Source organism: Taudactylus pleione, unplaced genomic scaffold, assembly GCF_031769625.1.
Source record: "Taudactylus pleione unplaced genomic scaffold, aTauple2 ptg000155l, whole genome shotgun sequence".
In the NCBI taxonomy this organism is placed as follows: Eukaryota; Metazoa; Chordata; class Amphibia; order Anura; family Myobatrachidae; genus Taudactylus; species Taudactylus pleione.
The window spans coordinates 10,494,491-10,514,392 of record NW_028284557.1 but is presented as its reverse complement, the minus strand read 5'-3'; the positions used below and the strand labels follow the sequence as shown (position 1 = coordinate 10,514,392).

General features: G+C 43.2%; 1 protein-coding gene across 1 annotated transcript in view; it reads left to right on the top strand.

The window, feature by feature from the left end:
• The window catches only part of LOC148521800 (keratin, type I cytoskeletal 19-like), a 31,783-nt gene that overhangs the window by 5,673 nt on the left and 6,208 nt on the right, over positions 1 to 19,902 (top strand). The window contains exons 2-6 of the mRNA XM_088474668.1: positions 8,753 to 8,835; positions 13,500 to 13,656; positions 15,615 to 15,776; positions 18,479 to 18,604; positions 18,942 to 19,162. Of these exons, the coding sequence (XP_088330794.1) occupies positions 8,753 to 8,835; positions 13,500 to 13,656; positions 15,615 to 15,776; positions 18,479 to 18,604; positions 18,942 to 19,162 (749 nt within the window). The remainder of the gene's footprint in view (positions 1 to 8,752; positions 8,836 to 13,499; positions 13,657 to 15,614; positions 15,777 to 18,478; positions 18,605 to 18,941; positions 19,163 to 19,902) is intronic.

The window sequence follows — 19,902 nt, the reverse complement described above, 5'->3', positions numbered from 1 at the left end:
TTTATTTTCCTTCTCTCTCGCTGAATTGCATACATGTGTTTCCAGTTAATTTTTTTGTATATCAAAATTTAATGATGTACGACAGTTCTAGTCAGTTGTATTTTTTTCTCCTGTACTTAATAAACAAATATAAAAAAAAACAAGCTCATAAAATCATAATGCATGCAAAAGTGAAGAAGAATGCATCAATCAGCATCAGCGGTGCATGTACAAACAACCAGTCATAAGCAATCACTAGTGCCGTCAACCATCATCATCATCCACTGTTTGTACCTTCTCATAAATGATACAGCTTTCTCAAGTTTACTTGCATCTGTGTCCTGCTTTGCATCTTTTTACAGTTGTGCAACTATGCCATTACTGGATATTTAGAACTCTCTTTACCAGCATCTCCAGGTGCATATATATCTTCTGCATCTGCTTATCTGGGCAATTTGTCACTACATATGCTACACTAATTTTTGCTCACTCTGCATCAGTCATTTGTCTTTACTGATCTGCTTCATATACATCTCTAAAACCAACATCTTTATGGACTAAGAACACCTTGAATACACCTTATGAGTAATAAAAGAACAAAGGTGTAAATACAGAACTTACTAGTAATGAAAGAGAAAAGATGTATCCATCATGGTGATATGTATTAGGCATTAAGAGACAAGTGAACTCCAGTTGTGTATGGTAATATTGCAAATATGGAACTTTCAGTCAGGGTTGATAATATAAATCTTGAAGCAATAGCAACGGTCTAGTTGGGAGTGTGGCCACATGTTAGGGTGTGGTGATGCCCCATCAATGCAGAAGAAGCAAGCAGTCATGGCCATGCTAGATATGCCTTCCATGCGCTCTCAATGCCCCTGTCCTATTGTAGGGCTTGAGCTATCATTTGGAGAACCTGGGATGTTACCTAGAGAGTCAATGGTTAGGCTGCACCTAAAACATTGAATGAGTGACGTGTCCAGTGATTATAATGCCCTTTCTGTGTCCCCTCTTGGAGCACCAACCTGTTGGCTGCTGCTCCTCCATGTCTATGTTGTGCAGGGAGTGTGGTACTTAGTTGTGATGTCACAACCATAAGTCAAATTGCTAGCCTGAAGAATCAATGAGACCACCAAACCTCCCACCAGCCAGGTTAAGAAGAAGCAGGGAGGGAATGCTGTTCAGCCCATCACCCCCTCCCTGCGATGCTTACATCGGCCCTGCCTTTCTGAGACTTTTACACAAAATATCATAAATGGTTTATTTGAGGACTGTAAACAATAAAATGCAAACAGAATCACATTAACCATTAAGACATTTTCCAACAAGGTAAAAACAAATAGGATTTGATTCAGAGTTGTAATTTATACTCAACAAAGGTGCACATAGAAGTAGTGTACTTATGCACATATGCAGAGACAAGAGAGGTCTGCACAGATACCATGTGCCTGGTTTATATCACGAATATGCCCCATATGCTAACACCCATGGTAACAGACGGCCCGGGCCCCATTACTATCGTGGGGGCAAGGCTTAATAGTGGGGAGGCATGTCCATGTCCCCCTTAGAAAAAATAAAATATATATTTGCAGCGGCGCTGCGCGCTGGGGAGGGGGCGCTATGAGCCACCACATCCAGTGGTGTAACCACCACATCTGCAGCTGTAACGGGACTGGAAAGAGAAGATGCCCCACGAAAAGCTCCACACCCGAGCAATTCATGGCAACGCCTATACGGCCAGCAGACCCCTTGGATAGATTGATGCCCAACGGGCCTCCCTAAACAGGTACACCATCTGCAGCATTTCTTGAAAGGCAGACACGCCAACCCTCCACATTGCCACAGGCCAATGACTTCAGTGTGGATACATCACAAACTGAGGTAACTGAAGCCTATCACTCATTTAAAGAAGACCAGCAATAGACTGGAACTGTATATACCTTCTAGCAGCACAGCGGGACTCCACTCTCTGGCATACTATTCTCTAACCAGCGTACGAGACTGCACACAATTTATCAGTATGCAGGCGGGATGCCGACGGTCTAAATGCCGACCGTCGGCATCCTGACTGTCTAATCCCAGCAAGGGTCTAATGACAGGTGTCAGGATGCAGACACATCCCGATCAAAGGTAAGCCGGGCGTGGACAGCCACGAGGGGTAGAGGGTTAGGTTAGGTGCTCCCGGGGGGGAACTTAGGGTTAGGCACCCCCCCGGGAGGGTTAGGCTAGGGGAAGGGGGGGGTTAGGGTTAGACACCCTCGTGGGAGGTTAGGGTTAGGCACCCCCCCAGGAGGGTTAGGTTTAGGCAGCAGGGAAGGGGGGGTAGGTTTAGGTACTTAGAGGGGGGTTAGGGTTAGGCACTTGGGGGGGAGGTTATGGTTAGGCACCCCTAAGGGAGGGTTAGAGAGGGGGGTTTGGTTAGTTTATACTTACCTTTTGCGCAGTCGAGATCTTCACTAGTGCCAGTCTTCCGGCGTCAGGATTTGAACCGCCAATCCCTAATTTATAATAATACTGACTGTTCTGAATCACTGTGGACAACTATTCCCGAATTTTACATTTTTCATGCACATTGTTTCAAGATTTATTATGTAATTTACTATATGCACCTACCCCCATCTGCATTTTATCTATTGTATAAGGACATGTACTCATCCCCCTGCATGCTAACATTGTATGTCAGCCGATTAAGACTGTGATTAACCAATAAAATCCTTTTCTCTATCCATTAGTTAGCCATTCTTACCTACATATACATCCACACCTGGTTTACCACCACACACATACGAAGACAATTGTAAATCACATATATAGGGGCTGAGCTTGTAATCATTTGTACATATCTGGAGGTTTATGGGCTACCTCCCATATCAGCAGCACACCCCAAAACAATTAAGACCCATCCAGTGTTCAAGGTTTACCTTTATTAGTTTCATATATATTTATCACAGGGCTTTGGGAGAAGATTTTGTAAAAATCTCCAAATTTCTATTGTTAAATTGTTTCAGACCAAGCACTTCTAAAATTACGCTAAATTCAGATGCAATTATTAGAGGCTTATGTCTGTTTCCTCTGCCCTTCCTAACATCTGACAGGCAGAGCAGAGCCCAGTGCTGGATTCTGTGATCAGCCGGTGTCTGAAAGTACACAGGCTGCATGCAGATAGAAAATAAATGGTTATAATATTGTAACAGGGTTAGGGAAGCAGGAACCATCTCAGTAGTGTCTACCCTGCTACTGCACAGCAGCTGAGAGATTACACAAGCCCAAGGTTTATGGTGCAACTGACTTCAGCCAGTTTTATTAAGCAGGAAAATAAAATAAAACTATAAAATAAATACCTTGCTAAACTTAAGTCATTCCTGCCTAACACTACAAAACATAAGGCGTTTAAAAAAGTCAAGCTCACTTGTATCCAGTAGCAGGTTTCTCTCACACTCTGCAGTCCCTTCCCCCCAGAGACTCTGTAGTCCCTTTCCCCAGTCAGTGAGAGAGATAATGACAAGGCTGACAGCCTTTTAACACCCTCATGAAGGTGAAATCATTAGCCTTCTCTAAAGCTAAAGGCCCTGAGACCTAAACTGGGCCTAATGGATGGAGCTCATCCTCACTCTCCATCCATAACCCAGGAACCCTTAACCAGCTTCTATCAAAGCCCAAAAGCTCTCAGGAGAACAATCACTAACATTCTTTCTGGGGTTTTATAATGTGTAGGTCAGAAAGCTAAGACAAATATACCTGCCCTCAAACACTATCCCAGTGTTCTTGTCCCAATAGGAAATAAATCAAATAAAAGTTACCTACTCACAGGGATCTCTGATCGGTGGGCTGCTGTTATAACCTGATCAGCTGAAGCTCTGTGGTCAGCTAAGATGTAGTGAAAAGTCCCAGCCGGCATCCTCAGCTGACCATACAGACCACATGATTGGCTCACAGGAGCAGCCCACCGATCAGAGATCCCTGGGTACAAGGTTGATGCTAGATCCTATATGCAGAAAGGACCTCTGTGACGTATCAACCACGTGACCGCTGCAGGAGGCTGGACCGCTCCTGCGTCACCATCCACAAGGGCATAGAGAGGGAATGAATATTTGTGGCCCCTCCCCCCTTCATGCCGGGTCACGTGGGTGTAACGTCACAGGTCCCCTGCAGCCCTCTATTCTAGTCATAACCCTGGGTACAAGTTTATTTGTATTTATTTTCTATTACAAACCTTTGTTTTCTTTATGTATGCACTATACAGCATGCGTGCTATCAGGCACAGGCTGCATGCTCCATTCCCAGAGTGCAGTTGGAAAATAACTACATATATATTCAGATGAAGTCAATGTCCACATGCATTTATAATCTGCAATGACCATCATAACTTATTTTGATATGCAGCCATTTCAGTGTAAAATGATCTAATAGGCGATCAAAGTTGCCATGTGTGTGGTCACGTTGAAACAGTCATATGGATTTTCCTGTATACACTATATTAACATATATGACACAAGGCAGAAATGTATTGGTTAACATATAACTTATCTTCCTCCACACCCAACAGTCACACCCTGTTCTCTAGATTTCTTTTACCTTATATGGGCATAAAACTCCACAGTGCTGCTCAGACCAATTTAGCGTACAGTAAACTGTACACTATGCAACATACAAGAAAATATATACCTTCAAATATGACCTCATTTTCCCAGTAGTAGTGGCCTGCTCCTGCTTTTCTTAGTTATTGTTCAATTGAAACTTGCAATGTAATTTTGTAAATGAATCCAGTATGTCAAACTGGGTACCAACTGATTCTACTTAGACCATGCAATGCTAGAAGCTCATCATCTTGCATACATGATGCAGATTATGTGAGTGTTTCTAATGGGCAACCTACGGCAACATTCGCTCCATGGGTAGTTACTGTATGTATTCCCAGGTAATAAAATGCTTGCTGAGTTGAACTCTTAACATGAGGATACTTAATTATCAGGAAGGGTAGAGGGGTCTATTCATCAACACTAAAATAATGTTTTTAAGGACATTTTCCTTAATTAACGTTATTTTAGTATTCATGAACACACTTAGCACAGGAGATATCACTGATATCTCTTTGCTAAGTCCCCCTGCGTTAATTTCCATTCAAATTATGGTATTCATAAAATTTCAAAAATTATGTGTTTTCGGAATTTGATGGTGTTACTATCCGCCACTGTGAGGTGGCGTATAGTAGTTAACACTTACCTGCTTCCAGCTGGACAGGTCCCCCAGCGTCTCCCTCCGGCGCTCTGGTCTCTCCTCTGGCTCCATCTGCTATGCTGACATTGTGTTCTCTCAGCAGAACACAATAAAGTTTAGTTTGGGAGAACACACGTGTCAGCATAGCAGACGGAGCCGGAGGCTGCTGCGCGGGCAGGTAAGTGCTGGACGGGGGGGAGGTGAGCGGAGGGGGACACACAAAATTACCGCATCTGTAGGCAGTGCTGCGCATGCGCTGGTTTTACAGATGTAACAGCGCATGCGCAGCACTGACTACAGATGCGATAAGTTAGAGCAGGCAAGGAAAAGTATCTATTTCCCGAAAAGCTGTCATCGCAAAAATGACAGCTTTTCAGAATAGATACTTATGGAGAGGAGGAAGGATGAATTCCTCTGGTAATTAGGTAGAACTCCATGCGAGTTCTAAACCTAACTACCTCCAGAGAAAGTTTAGGTATGATGAATAGGCCCCAGAGACATCAATCTTTAAGCTATTTACTATGGCTGTGTGAAAAGAGATGGGTCAACATTCTCTTTGAAAATGTAAATTCTACTCTGTTAATTACATGTATGTCTATATAGAGTTGCAAGGGGATTTACTCCCAGGAGACTTTGGTATTTCCCATTTAGAATGACATATTACAGAAGCAGTAACTGACATTGCATGACTAACACCAAAATCTGGGAGGAAGATTTTACACTTTGATATATGATCAAACACATTGATACAATAAGACATCAGAATACAAAGAGCTGAATGATTAATAGAGAAAGCCACCACTGTGAAAAGAACATTGTATGAGGAAACCTAAGTAAAATTAGAGAAGTATTATTAACGCGCCCTTCCACACCTCATCCCAGCTCAGACATAAATGGCTAAAAGAAAATGTAACAAAGAAATCATTGTCAGCAGTCAATCTAGTGCATTCATATTTAGCATCATTGATAAGAGTTATGTGCTATAATTGGTATCTGCCAGCTTTTTAAGTGTTAGACAAATATAATTTATTTTTGGCAAGGGAGCTTGTTCTGTAATAAGGGCACGCTCACATGCTTCCTACAGTGAGGGAGATACTTTCTCTTTAATCAATAAACCACTCTCTAATTAAACAAATAATTGCGCTTCTGTTTACCTCTGAAGCAATGCTATAAGATACCAGGTAATAGCAAGAGCTGGAAAAACTTCTGTCGCCCATTAATGAGACCACTCTACAGGGAATACAGGGCCTGATTCAGACCCGGACGCTAAGCCGCGATTGCTCGCGGCCAAAAGGGGCTGGGTATGCAAATTCTGTGATCGCACTGCGTGGTGTAAGGACGCCCTCTATGTCTTAGAGAGCAACGGCAGTGAGCGAACGCAGGTGTATAAAGACGTCCACTTTCCTTTCTTAACACACGTCATCTCCAGGAAGTGTATGATTAATCGGTAACATCGAGAGCCATCGGAGCTGCAAGCAGCGCTTGAGGTAGACCCTACCCTGCCGCAAGCACTGCGATCAGTGCTGACTGAAATTCAAGCAGGTGACATGTACAATGATGCCTCCATGCTAATTATGCATGCCCTTTAAATGCCGTTTTGACGCCCATACACGCCTGCGTTCGCACCACCACCCTGTTCACAAGCACCTTCCCCTGTTACCACCCACAAACGGCACTATCTGTCACTCAAGGTAGCGCTCAGTCTTTGTGCTACGAGTGCACGATTCCCGATCGCAGTAACTGGCTCGCACCCACGCACTGCAATGCAAACGCATGTGCACAATGCGAACCATCGGCAGCTACGAGCGAACGCTCCTTAGCATCCGGGTCTGAATCAGGCCCACAGTCTTTATGGTTCACGGTAGCTTAATTTTAGTTAAAAAAATAAACTACTTATTTTAGTTCTTTTACTGTTGTCTTGTACTTTCACATAGGCTTTTTGCTCATTTTCTTTTAGAAATGTGGTTTTTGCATTTTACCGCTTTCTCTAAATAAGATCTATTCTGATGTAATACTTGCTGGCTTTATGCTCATTATAATTTTATACTTTCTGGCTAAATAATATATAAATGTAAGTATTCATTATAAAAGAGAAAACATAAATTATACAAAAACAGAATATATTGTGAAAATATGACAGACCTTTCTTTCTAAATATAAAATGTTGCACTACAAGCAGTAGAAAGGATACTTGTTAGCCTACAGTGCAGTAGATCGATAAACACATATTAGGAGTCCTAGACCACTTTACAAACTATAGGATACTGTATAAGCAAAAAGATAAATATATGACACTTGGGCAGAAAAACAAAAAATTGTGAAATCAAAAACATTTTCCTTTGTCTCTCTACCGTTCTTTTTTTAACAGCTGAATGGAAGAGAGAAGAGACAGCTCCTACCTTTATATGTCAGGGGGCGCTGCCCGTGTAGCAGGTTTACAGGCGGACTGGCCAGCTCCTGTTCTCTTTGGTGCCTCTCAGGTGCATTGAGCATGCGCAATGCATCTGGCAGGGCCCACGACCAGCACATGTGCAGAAGCACCGGCTTCTATGGACTGCAGCGGCTGCAGCCCCCTAGAAGCCAGGTAGGGCAGATGGCAAGGCAAAGGAATGGCTTCCAATTGGAAGCCCTCTGTCTGGTAATCATGGTATGTACTAGCAGTCTCAGGGGGAGAAAACATCTACCATGGGACTGCCTGTCTGGCTGTGATTAGCAGACAGCTCTTCTAATAGGAAGACACTGCCAGTGCCAGCATCACTCACTGGGGGTGGCAGTTAAAATTCACCACCGGAAGTGAGGCAGAAGTTTATATGGAGCTAATAGCAAGGCAAATGATGGTAGTGGGAAAGTAAAACATGCTCTGTCCTTATTCTTGGGTTTGCTACATTTTATAATTTAGAAAGGCAAATTAGAGCTCTTTAAAGATTGCATATAGTTTTACAACTTTTGATAGGTTTAATGTTCCGATTTAGGTTTGGATTAGGGCTTGGAATAATGTAAGGTCTAAAGAAAAAGATTCAATCAGGTATTTAATGACCCAAGAGATTTTAGGCCAAGAAAGCACTTTCCTTTCATTGGACTGAGGACCTCATCTACAGTTTCCAATCCATAACTTAGAAGTCTAGTTGCCCCCATCCCTTCTGTAGCTGCATTGTGTACTGAGATTTGTAGTGCTAATTATTATTTGTTACTGTAGTGTACTGATATGGTACTGTACTGTTTTACCATGTGCTGTCTTTTTGTCTAGTAAATGTATGGCGCTGCCAAGCACTGATGGCACCCTATAAACATAATCTAATAATAATATATATATATATAATATGCTCACTGTACTGATTAGCACAAGACTAATTTTTCATTTATTAAAATAACTGTACATTTCAATTAAACTTAATGTTATTAAGAATTAAGAATAATTTACATTTAATAAGAGCATCCGATGTACAAATATAACTTGTGACTCAAGTGATAGCTGCTCACTGTTAGGCTATTTTCATCAAAGTTTATGCAAATGTACTAAAATAAGTTATATCATTAACTGGGATTTTATTTTTAGATTCTGAATTCCTCCTTGGACAATGCACGAATACTGTTGCAGATAGACAATGCTAAGTTAGCAGCAGATGACTTCAGACTCAAGTAAGCACACTCTATCTACGGTACATGACTTCGACTTATGACTATACTGTAGCTTCTACTGTTGCCCTACACAATTATATTCAATATTGCTAGAAGTTAACACAGCTAGTCTCTGCCAGCACACTGTAGGATAAACTGATATACAGTATATATATATATATATATATATATATACATACACATACAGAGAGAGAGAGAAGTTACTTATAAAAGGGTTGGGTATGAAATACCGGCAGCTGAGTAGCCGGTTCAAATGCCGACAGTGCAGGCCCGAAGGTGGAGAATCCCGACGGCGGTGGCAAGTAGCCTAACCCTCTCCCCCCCAACCCATACCTCCCTGGGGGTGCCTAACCCTAACCTCTCCTTGGTGGTGCCTAAGTCTAACCCCCCCTTCCCAACACCCTAACACTAACCCCCTGCGGTGCCTAACCCTAATCCCCCCTCTCCATAGCCTAACCCTCCCCGGAGGGTGACTAACTCTAATTTCCTCCTGGGGGTCCCTAAACCTAACACTTCCTTCCCCAGCTAATCGTGCATACTTACCGGATCCATCGTTCGGGACTCCAGTGGTCGAGATGCTGACGCCGGTATCCTGATCCTCTTTGGGATAGTGGCGTCAGCATTTTGTCAGGCAGCGGGATTCCAGCATCGGTATATCAACGGCCGGCATCCCATGCCGGCATACCCACTACATCCCCCTCTAAATATAGAAGATAGACTATTCAAAACATTGTGATGTGAACTATAAATACAATTGTGTCATACAACTAATGATTGTCCAGCTAGCCCAAAAACTACAATCTTAGTTTATGAGCTTTCTGTATTCTAAATAATTGATTGGATATTCAATTTCCAACAAATGATTGTGTGCTCATAACTGACACAATACAGATCACTTTATATTACGGCTACACTTCCAGCTCAGATATACTAAAGGTGAAATACCTAGACCATGCCCTATACAACATGCAAACTAACCTTTGCTCATGAAAGAAAACACCTACAAAGTACTCAGACCATTCATCCGATGACGTGTTTTATTTGCCATGTGTAACAAAGACTGTGGCTGCCTCCTTCTTGTACATATCTGTCTACGTCTTAAAGTGGAACAGACAGTAACAATATTAACATACAAAAAATCTGCTCCTACAGTATATTAAAACCTGAGTTACTGTCAGTGCTGAAAGTGCTCCTAGAGAAGTGGGGGAACTCATCCTCCCTACTCTAAAAAAATTACAGTGCGCGCGGTTGTCGCACGGCAAAAAAAGGGCCGTGGTCTTGAAAGAAAGGGGCGTGGTCACAAAATAAATGGGAGTGGTCACACAATTGTGTTCCCAATTCATATTACATCACACAGTAGCACAATCTTGATTCACCCGATTCACATTACACCACATAGTAGTGTCCCTTATTCATTTATGACACACAGCAGTGCCCTTTTTACACAATGCCCACATTTGTGCCCCTTATACAATGCCCATAGCAGTAGTGCCCCTTATGCAAATGCAATGCCCATTGTAGTGGTGCCCATTATGCAGTGCCCACAGTAGTGGCGCCCTTTATGCAGTGCCCCCATTAGTTGTAGTGCCCCTTTTGCAGTGGCCCCAGTAGTGGTAGTGCCCCTTATGCAGTGCCCTTAGTAGTGGTGCCCCTTATGCAGTGCCTCTTATTCAGTGCCTCCAGTAGTGGTGCCCTTTTTGCAGAGTTCACAGTAGTGGTATTGCTCCTTATTCAGTGCCCCCAGGAGTGGTGCCCCTTATGCAGTGCCCTCAGGAGTGCTGCCCCTTATACAGTGCCCCCAGGAGTGGTGCCCCTTGTAGCAATGCCCCAAAGTAATGCCCCCAATAGTAATGCCCCATGTAGTATTGCTCTCTGTGTAATGCCTCCAGTAGTAATGCTCCCTCTAGTAATGCCCCCCAGTAGTAGTGCCTCCAGTAGTAGTGCCCCCTGTGTAATGCCCCCAGTAGTCATGCTCCCAGTAGTCATGCCCCCAGTACTAGTAGTGCCCCTTGTGTAATGCCCCCTGTTTAATGCCCTTAGTAGTAATGCCCCCAGTATTAATGTCCCTGGTAGTAACGCCCCCCAGTAGTAGTGACCCCTGTAGTAGTGCCCCCTGTGTAATGCCCCCTGTACTAGTGGTGCCCCCTGGGTAATGCCCCCAGTAGTAATGCCCCCTGTGTAAAACCCTTAGTAGTGCCCCTGTGTAATGCCCCCAGTAGTAGTGCCTCGTGTAATGCCCCCAGTAGTAATGCCCCCTGTGTAATGCCCTTAGTAGTAGTGCCCCCTGTGTAATGCCCCCAGTAGTAATGCCCCCAGTATTAATTCCCTCTGTAGTAATGCCCCCCCAGTAGTAGTCCCCCTGTGTAATGCCCCCAGTACTAGTAGTACCCCGTGTAATGCCCCCAGTAGTAATGCCCCCTGTGTAATGCCCCTAGTAGTAGTGCCCCCTCCACTTACACAAAAAAAAAATAATACTTACCTTAAGCCCCACTTCTGCGTGGCTCTGGTCCACCTGGCTGCTCCGAGTCCTCTGAAGTTACTATGGGAGAGACATCATGACATCTCTCTCATAGTGCCCATGGGAGGAGCGGACCCGGAAGCCGGAGCTCAAGACTGAGCTCCAGCCTCAGGCTGCCACTAATGCTGCGAGGAGGGAGCCAGGCACCCGCTGGTAACAAAATTTCAACAGACGCCCAGCAAATGGAGCCTTCCTGCGGCGCCAGTCTAAGGTGAGTCGGAGGAGGCGGAACTGGTTCCGTCTCCAAATAGAAGTGACAGAACGCAGTTTCACCCATTTCCGGCCCACTTTAACCCCTGGTTACCGTTATATATACAGTACAGTACATATCTTTAAATCCTGTAATCTAATAACCTTACCGTAAAAGCTCTTTCTCTAAGTAGACACCAATGGACTCTACAGTATATACAGAGGGAAAATAAAAGTTCCATAGGAATAAAAATACTTTGTTATGAGATTATACTGATAAAAAAAGCAAATATGTTACTTAGTAAAAAAAACTGTTAGTAGCATATCTAGAGATACTGTAATTGCCAATCAAAAGATACAGCAAAATCTAGTTTTTTTTTTCCCATGTTAGCCAGTTGTTTATAATCAAGTACATGCATTGTTCTTTTATTACAAATATCTAGAGATCTATTCAGATTTTTTTAAGACATTTATCTGAGCCACTAATCACAAAGTCTTAAGGTGCCTATTTATTAAACTAATTTCAACCTTAAATCATGAAGAAACAGCTGTTTCTGCATTTTTAAGGACAGACTTAGGTTTTACCCATATTTAACAAAGCTAAAAAGCTGGAGAAATCAGAGCATTTCTCCTACTTTGTGAGCAACAGTGCTTGAAGGAGCCAAACCCATATTTATTTTTAAGGGAAGGCTTTGAAGGGCAATATAACTGGCTAATATTTTTTCCAAAAACCACAAAAATTTTTATTTTTTTTATATGATTTAATTACATCAATAACACTTATTCACTTATTTATAAGTTAACCAACACAATTTTATAAAAAAAACATAATTTTTTTTTGTAAATATTGGCCAACAGTATCAGACCATTAATGATCGGACCATTGCAACATCTCAACTTTGCAGCCACCAACTTCGCGACAGCTGATCCTCTGTAGCCAGCAGGTGGGGGGTCCTGCTGTGTTGCCCGATCAACAGTGATCGGCAGCATGGCAGACACTGGGGGGCGTGTGCACGGATGCAGAGGTACTGGGAGATTATCTTCTGGCAGCCGTCCAGTGTGCATTTCTGATTGGTCACAGAATCTTTGGGGGCATCCCAGGATCTCGAAAGTGATGAATGCCTCACGACCATGCCCCTTCCCTGTGAGGCCACGTCCTCTTTTCGGGTGGGCATACCTTTGGCGCCCGAGGGGAGTCTATTTTGTGAACTGGGTGACACCGACCCCAGTGATGCCACTGTTTGTGTTCCTCAGTTTTTCAGATTTTCCAAGAATTTCACCAAGGTGCATGGGTTTGCGGGCCAAGATGGATTTTAAGGAGAATTTTGCACAGAACAAGGGAAGGAGCTGGTCTCAGTGAAAGCTTTCCATGAAAGGGGAAAGTAGAGTGAGCCAGTGCATCATTTTGCAGACCAATGCTGAAATAAGATTTATATTTACAAAGCAAGGCTATTAAAATGACATAAAAGGATGAGGAGATCACATTTATTAAGAGTATACATTGCAGTACAGAGGAACGCATGGCTAACTTCTGTACACGAAGAAACATGTATTTCCCTTCTCACCAGCTCACAAAGCTAGAGGTGCTATACAGTACTTAAGTAGAGTCCTATACATTTAATAGGATGCATTTTGTGCCTTCATGTTGAACTTAAGGGATAAGTGGATTCCTAGGAAAAATATAAGAAAAAATCATAATGACCAAAAACGGCAACAAATTAATTCACTGATCAAACAGTAAAAATAGATCTTGATACAATTGTAATTCCAGATAATGTCGTAGATGTAGGTAGATGAATCACTAATCACCTACATTAATTGCAGAAAGTATGAATACTGTACTACAGATACATAATGAAAAAGATCATTTCCCTTAAGGAGTTTTAATTGCTTAGCTGCTTATTTTGTCTTCATGATACTGTATCTAAAATGTTCCTTTTTTAATAATGTGTTATAGATTTGAAACTGAACAGAGCCTGAGAATGGGTGTGGAACAAGACATTATGGGACTGCGTAAAGTTATTGATGATCTCAGCTTGGCCAAAGCAGACCTTGAGGTGCAGATTGAGTCTTTGCAGGAGGAGCTGGCCTATCTCAAGAAGAACCATGCTTATGTGAGTTTCATTTTATCGACATATTGCCATTAAATTGGGTATCATTTATAATATTACCTATTTAGTGGGTTCAAACAATTAAATTCACTAGGAACTAGTTCTTACTGAGGCATAAAATACTAGGTTACATTTGTATGAATATCGGTTTAGCCCACAAAATGGCTAAAATGTAACTCGTCCACTTCTCCACTCATTGTTTGATACATCAACCCCGTGGTCTTTAGTCATAGTCCCAATAAACATCTCCCTTCTCATTGTGCTGAAAAACAGTAGGCACTGATGGTAAAGTCTATAGCCCTGGTAGCTGAGCCAGGATATTTGAGTTTACCAGAACATGCAGTAAATTGTAATCAGCAGAGCATAGAGAAAAACATGAACGTTATCATTGTGACACTAATTGCAGGACATTACCCTACAGTTGTGTCCTCACTTACTGGAGTTATTTACGCCATATGGAGTGAGACACCAGGCATGACTGAGACACTCCAAGTGGAGTTGCAAGTCGTATTTTGCTTTAAATTTTGCATTTTAGTCCTGTCGCAGACGCAATGAAAAGCTGCTTAGAGTGTACTAGAGGAGCTAGGCTACGACCGTAACCGCACAAGAATTGATTTTACACACGTACAAAGTCACAGCTGAAGCATAACAGAATTTGGCAAGAGGAAAAGCTGCGGCAGTTTGCATTGGAGCCAGAGGCGTTCTATATAGGAGGGTCCCGTGTGCAGTCTCCATCATGGGCCCCCTCCTCTCAGTCCGGCGGCTGCGCAGCCAGCGCTGCACTTATAGACTCTGGGCACTAGAGTGTGCCCAGAGTCTATAGCGCACGCGCAAATGATGGGAAAATGGCAACGGTGGCCATTTTCTAGACTTTTTTACAGCGCAGAAACCAGCACCGATGTGGGACTCCGGGGAGGTAAGTATACTATAGGTGCAGGGTGTGCGGTGCGGACCCCCCCTGGAGCCAGGGGCCCACGTGCACTGCACCCATTATAATTACGTCCCTGATTGGAGCCCTGTATGCATAGATTCAAAATCAGTCTCACACAAATGTTGCATACCCCATTGATCAGTGTGCACTAACAATCAGTGGCAGATTTTACCTAGGGGCAGCCCTCCCCCCAATAAAATCAACCACGTCAGAGAGCTAGTGCAGTCCATGACTGCACTGGCTACACTGTGAATGGAGGTGGCTTCCCATTGGAAGCGCCACTCTTCAGTCATGCACAGGACAGGCAGCCCCAGAGGGAGATGTCTCCTCCCCCTGTGACTGCCAGTTCAGGCTGCAATTAGCAGAGAGCGGCTTCGTGGAAGCTGCTGCTCTGCCTTTTGGGCAACTCTACGTGGATTCTCAGGGCTGCAGTCATTGCAGCCACCAGAAGCCAGTGTTATGCACATGCGCGACCCCACCTCCGTTTATGCGCATGCGCTGATCTCGGTGCCTGCCAGATCTATTGCGCAGGCGCTGTGGACCCGGCCAGCCAGACCAGCCAGCAGCAGCGGTAGCCCCCTCAGGTTAGAGGGCAGGAGCCTCTGCTGCTAGCAATGTAGTTTTGTTGCTTCTACGTCTTTTAAATATGCAAATAAGATGCAGATTTTAAGCGAGAGTGAGGACAGAGCGACACACGGCATCCAGCACTCCGAGAGGTGCTATTTGGTGGGACTGAAACAACAGTAAAAAAAGAACATATTTCTATATTGCAAATAACATAACACTGCCAACAATCATGAAAGACAACTTCAGATGTACTTGTTCTGTTATTGGGTATAATTTGTTTTTATGTATTTTTGTGTATTTGTTTCATTTGTTTTTGTGGTTGCTTTATTAAACTGACTGTCAATGTCAAGCACTGCAATGTTGATGATGGTGATTCTACAAATACAAAATACAGCAGTTCTAAAGTTAGAAACTGTTCTAGATATAATTGACCCAAAATATATTTCTGTATATCTGTGTACAGGAGATTGGAGCCCTGCGCCAGAAAGTTGGAGGCAAAGTCAGTGTAGAGATGGATGCAGCTCCCTCTCTGGATCTCGCCAAGGTTCTGGCTGACATGAGAGTCCAATGTGAATCAGTAGTAGAAAAGATAAGGCAAGATGCAAAGGAACAACATGAAGGCCAGGTATGTATGCTGCACAGACAGTGATAATTTGTGTGACTATATATATAAAGTGTGAATGGATGTTTTATATTAAATCTCACATTCAAGCTCACAAAAGTCACCTTTTACGTGAAATCATAAAGGAATATGGCAATATTTGTGGGTGGGGGAGGGGTCCAGCGATACCAGACCATTCTTCTGAGAACCCTGACACTGATAGAAGAACTCTGATCTGCTCTTCTGTGTAAACACCAGCCTTGGGAGGATGGGCAGGCATTGCCAGACCCCCTTACCTCTGGGCCTCATAGCAACTGCACCCCTTCAGTGGCACAATCCAGGTACCAGTCCTTTAATGTGCCAACTGCCTCCTGAAAATAATTCATATATCTCACTATAGTGACAGGTACAGATGTTATCTCTTCATTAGTTTGCTATACAAGTGTTTTTGTACTATTTAGCAATGCCCATCTGGGCCTACATTCCCCATATAAGTAGGACTCCCATCAATGTGAATTAAAAAGGTCATCCATATGACATGAATTCATTACATACACACCATATTCATTTTTTGTCCCTCAGATAAAGTCAAACAGTTATTGGAACCTACATATTCCAAGTTATCCTGTTAGTTTGAGTCCATCAGGAGTTTACATTATAGGGAGAAAAGGTCCTGTGTATTGATTTAAAAAAGATCATTGGGGACCCATGTGAGCCCAGCATAGCACAGTTTCCACTGAAAAAGAATAGGTTTTCTAGTTTTATCCATATATAAATAATTTTTCTAACTCACACTTTTGCATAATGTGGGATTGGAAAATAGATGCATGTTAAAAAGTTAAATGAATATTGTTAAAATAATTGAGATATATATTCTTTTAAGCATCATTGTCGTCACAGTAGCCTAACCAGGTTTTAATGGAAATCCAGCTTTGAGTAGAGAAGTGGGGCACCCATAACCGACTTGGCCTAACTAGCACTGCTGTAATCTACTTTCCATCGATCAGAGGGCCTGATTCAGAGATGTACATAAACACGATGGTCTGCATACATCTCCGATATTTTGTGGTCTCCATTGCTACTGATGGTGATCTGAGGCAGCGTCTACGGATGCAGCACTCAGACCGCAGATGCAGCAAGGAGATATCTATTTCCTATCAAACACCTCCTGCTGCATTTGCATTTGAGTTGGATGGTATTACACAGCCGCTTCCTATCATAAAGCATATGAGAGAGCCAAGCAGTTACGTAAGTAAAACTAAAATCATGGCTATGATTTTAAATAAAGTTAGCTAAGAGATGCAATTAGTTTTATATAAATGTTATTGTTTTTTCTGAATGTGTTCTCCCTCATGTACATTCCACATTAAGCTAAAGTGCACATATTATACTGCATGTTTCATTCACCTATAGTATAATGTAAGTTCCTGTTTCATTCTAGAAGACACGCTGAACAGATTTAACAGGTCTAGCCAGAGCCGTAACTAGACTTCTTGGTGCCCTGTGCCAGAAAGAGCATTGGCACCCCCCCTATTTTTCAAATGGGGACAAAACGCACCCAAAAAAGGGGCATGGCCTCATGGGGAAGGGCCAGGGGAAAGATGGGGAGGCCAGGAGATGCTGAGGATAAAATAAGAGGAAGCTACAAGTGCAGTGGCGTAACTGCAGGGGGTGCAGTTGCTATGGGGCCCGCCACTTGGGGGGGCCCGAGATCCAGCTTCTGCATTTTTTTTTACTAAAGTTTATTTAATCCGGGCCGGCCCTGTACCCTCTGTAGTTATGCCGGCCAGGCCCACTGGCACTGCTTTAGAGTCCGTCTCACTCTCACTGGGAGACGGACCCGTTACCGCACTGAGGAGAGCCGCTCGCAGCAAGACTCGCGAGATAATGACGACTTCATCATCATGCGAGTGACAGCCAGTCCAGGAAGGAAGGAGAAGCACAACGCCCGCCGCCCAGCATTCAGGTAAGACGTGGCGGCTGCGTCCTCCTCACTGCGCAGGTGGTGTCCCGGTCCCGCCATCACTCACATCGGCAGGCTGAAATGACCCAGTGGGAGGGGAGGCTGGGGAGCTGTTCCGGTACTACCGGTAGGCAGCAGCGGGGCAGGCCGCACGGGGGTAGCTGGTCAGGTCACTGATGTGGGGAGCGGTTCCGGTAGACAGCAGCAGGGTGGATAAGATACAGTGTTGGTATAGAGTGTATAGGAGACTGCCTGTGGCTGTGCTAATAGTGAGTAGTGTGATGGGATGGCATACTGCTGGTATAGAGTCACTCCTCTCTATACCAGCAGTATTCCATCCCCTACACTACTCACTAATAGTACAGCCACAGGCAGTCTCCTATACACTCTATACCAGCACTAGGCATTACCACTGTGGTGGATACCTGACTTGGGGTGGCCCTAAGAAACTTTGCTATGGGGCCCACAAAGTTTTAGTTATGCCCCTGTACAAGTGAGAATGATTATAAACAGAAAATTGAAAGGCTCGAACTGCTCCCCCTGCCCTGTGGTGCCCTGTGCCACTACCCTAGTTATGGCCCTGGGTCTAGCTGTCCACCATAACTGCAGCTGATCCACAGTGTACACAGAGCGCCGGCAGGTTCATAGGGAATACCTGCATATAGAAGAGCAGATTTATGTCTACCATCAACTTCATACAAGAAGAATTATTCAGAAATATAGTTTTTCAATTTATATACACAATATTTTTGTTGCTTTCTAGCTAGAAGTGATAAACACGGATATATATAAAAATACGACTGAGGTGGAGGAATACAGAAGTGTACTTATAGAGCTACAACGCAGTGTACAAGGGCTGGAAATAGAGCTGCAAGCAGAACAGAGCAAGGTACTGTATAACTGTCAACATAACAATCATAATTAATTCTAATATATGTTATATACAGTGATAAGATCATATTGAACTACAGTAAATTAATTCACAAAAATGTCAAACCATTATTTTTTTGTATTGTATTCTATTGCTTTGTCTACTCTGTATTCTAGTTAACAGACTATTGTTTCTAGAATCTAGAGTCTAAATTTGACAAATAAGTTTGGACTGTAAAAAAATGTAAACTATACTCCAGAATTTTTTTTTACTTTTGTATGTACATAGTTACATAAAAGCTAATCCCTCCTGCTTTACAACACATCCAATGTACCGTATCTGTTTCTTCCTGCAGAAAAATGCTTTAAGTGTCACCCTTGAAAATGTAAATGCTCAGTACGGCTCAAAGCTGGCCCAGATACAGGGATTAATAAGCAATATTGAAGGCCAGCTGCTTCAGATTCGAACGGACATGGGACGCCAGACTCAAGAGTATGAGATTCTCCTGAACATCAAGATACGCCTGGAAATGGAGATAGCCACATACCGTCGTCTACTAGAGGGGGAAGAGACATTGTGAGTAAAGGTTTTTACTTACAGTATAAAAACAAAACCAAGCATTGTTTGCTATACAGTAATTATCTTGACTCTTTCAAAGAAGCACACATAATGAAATGTACTTGGGGTTCCGTTATCCCAAGACACTATTGTCCATTAGTTTTGAAATTATTTTGTACTTTTTTGAATAACACAATATAAACTGAGAATAAAACCATAGATTTGGGGAGCATATTTATCACAACACGTATCTCAGATGTGGATGGTATAATATTGCCCAAATGTGCGATGCAATATTTGAATACATCGCAAGGATCTAACAAATATCACATGCAGGGACATAACTTGCAATAAAGCTCTGTTCCTGCGAATGCTCTCCCTGCACTTCACAAAAAATACGCTGAGACTGTGAAGTGCATGCACCACTGACTACACCTCCCTTTTCTCCGCTCCGCTCCACTAAGCTCAAACTTACCGACACCCAGGGGCCAGTAATCAGTGAGCTCCTCGGGGATCAGGTCATCTGATCTCTGGGCTCCTACTCTGTGAGTCTGGTCATCTGATCAGTACTGTATACTGAGATGCCAGCCGGGACTTCACAGCATCTCAGTTCACCAGACAGATCAGCTGACTGGGGTTACAGGGCACATTGATCAGGTGACCAGGTCACCAAGGCTCTCACTGGATCACCGATCACTGACCCCTGGTGCACGTAAGTGTTAATATGATTTTTTTTAATATTAAATTATTTTTTTACT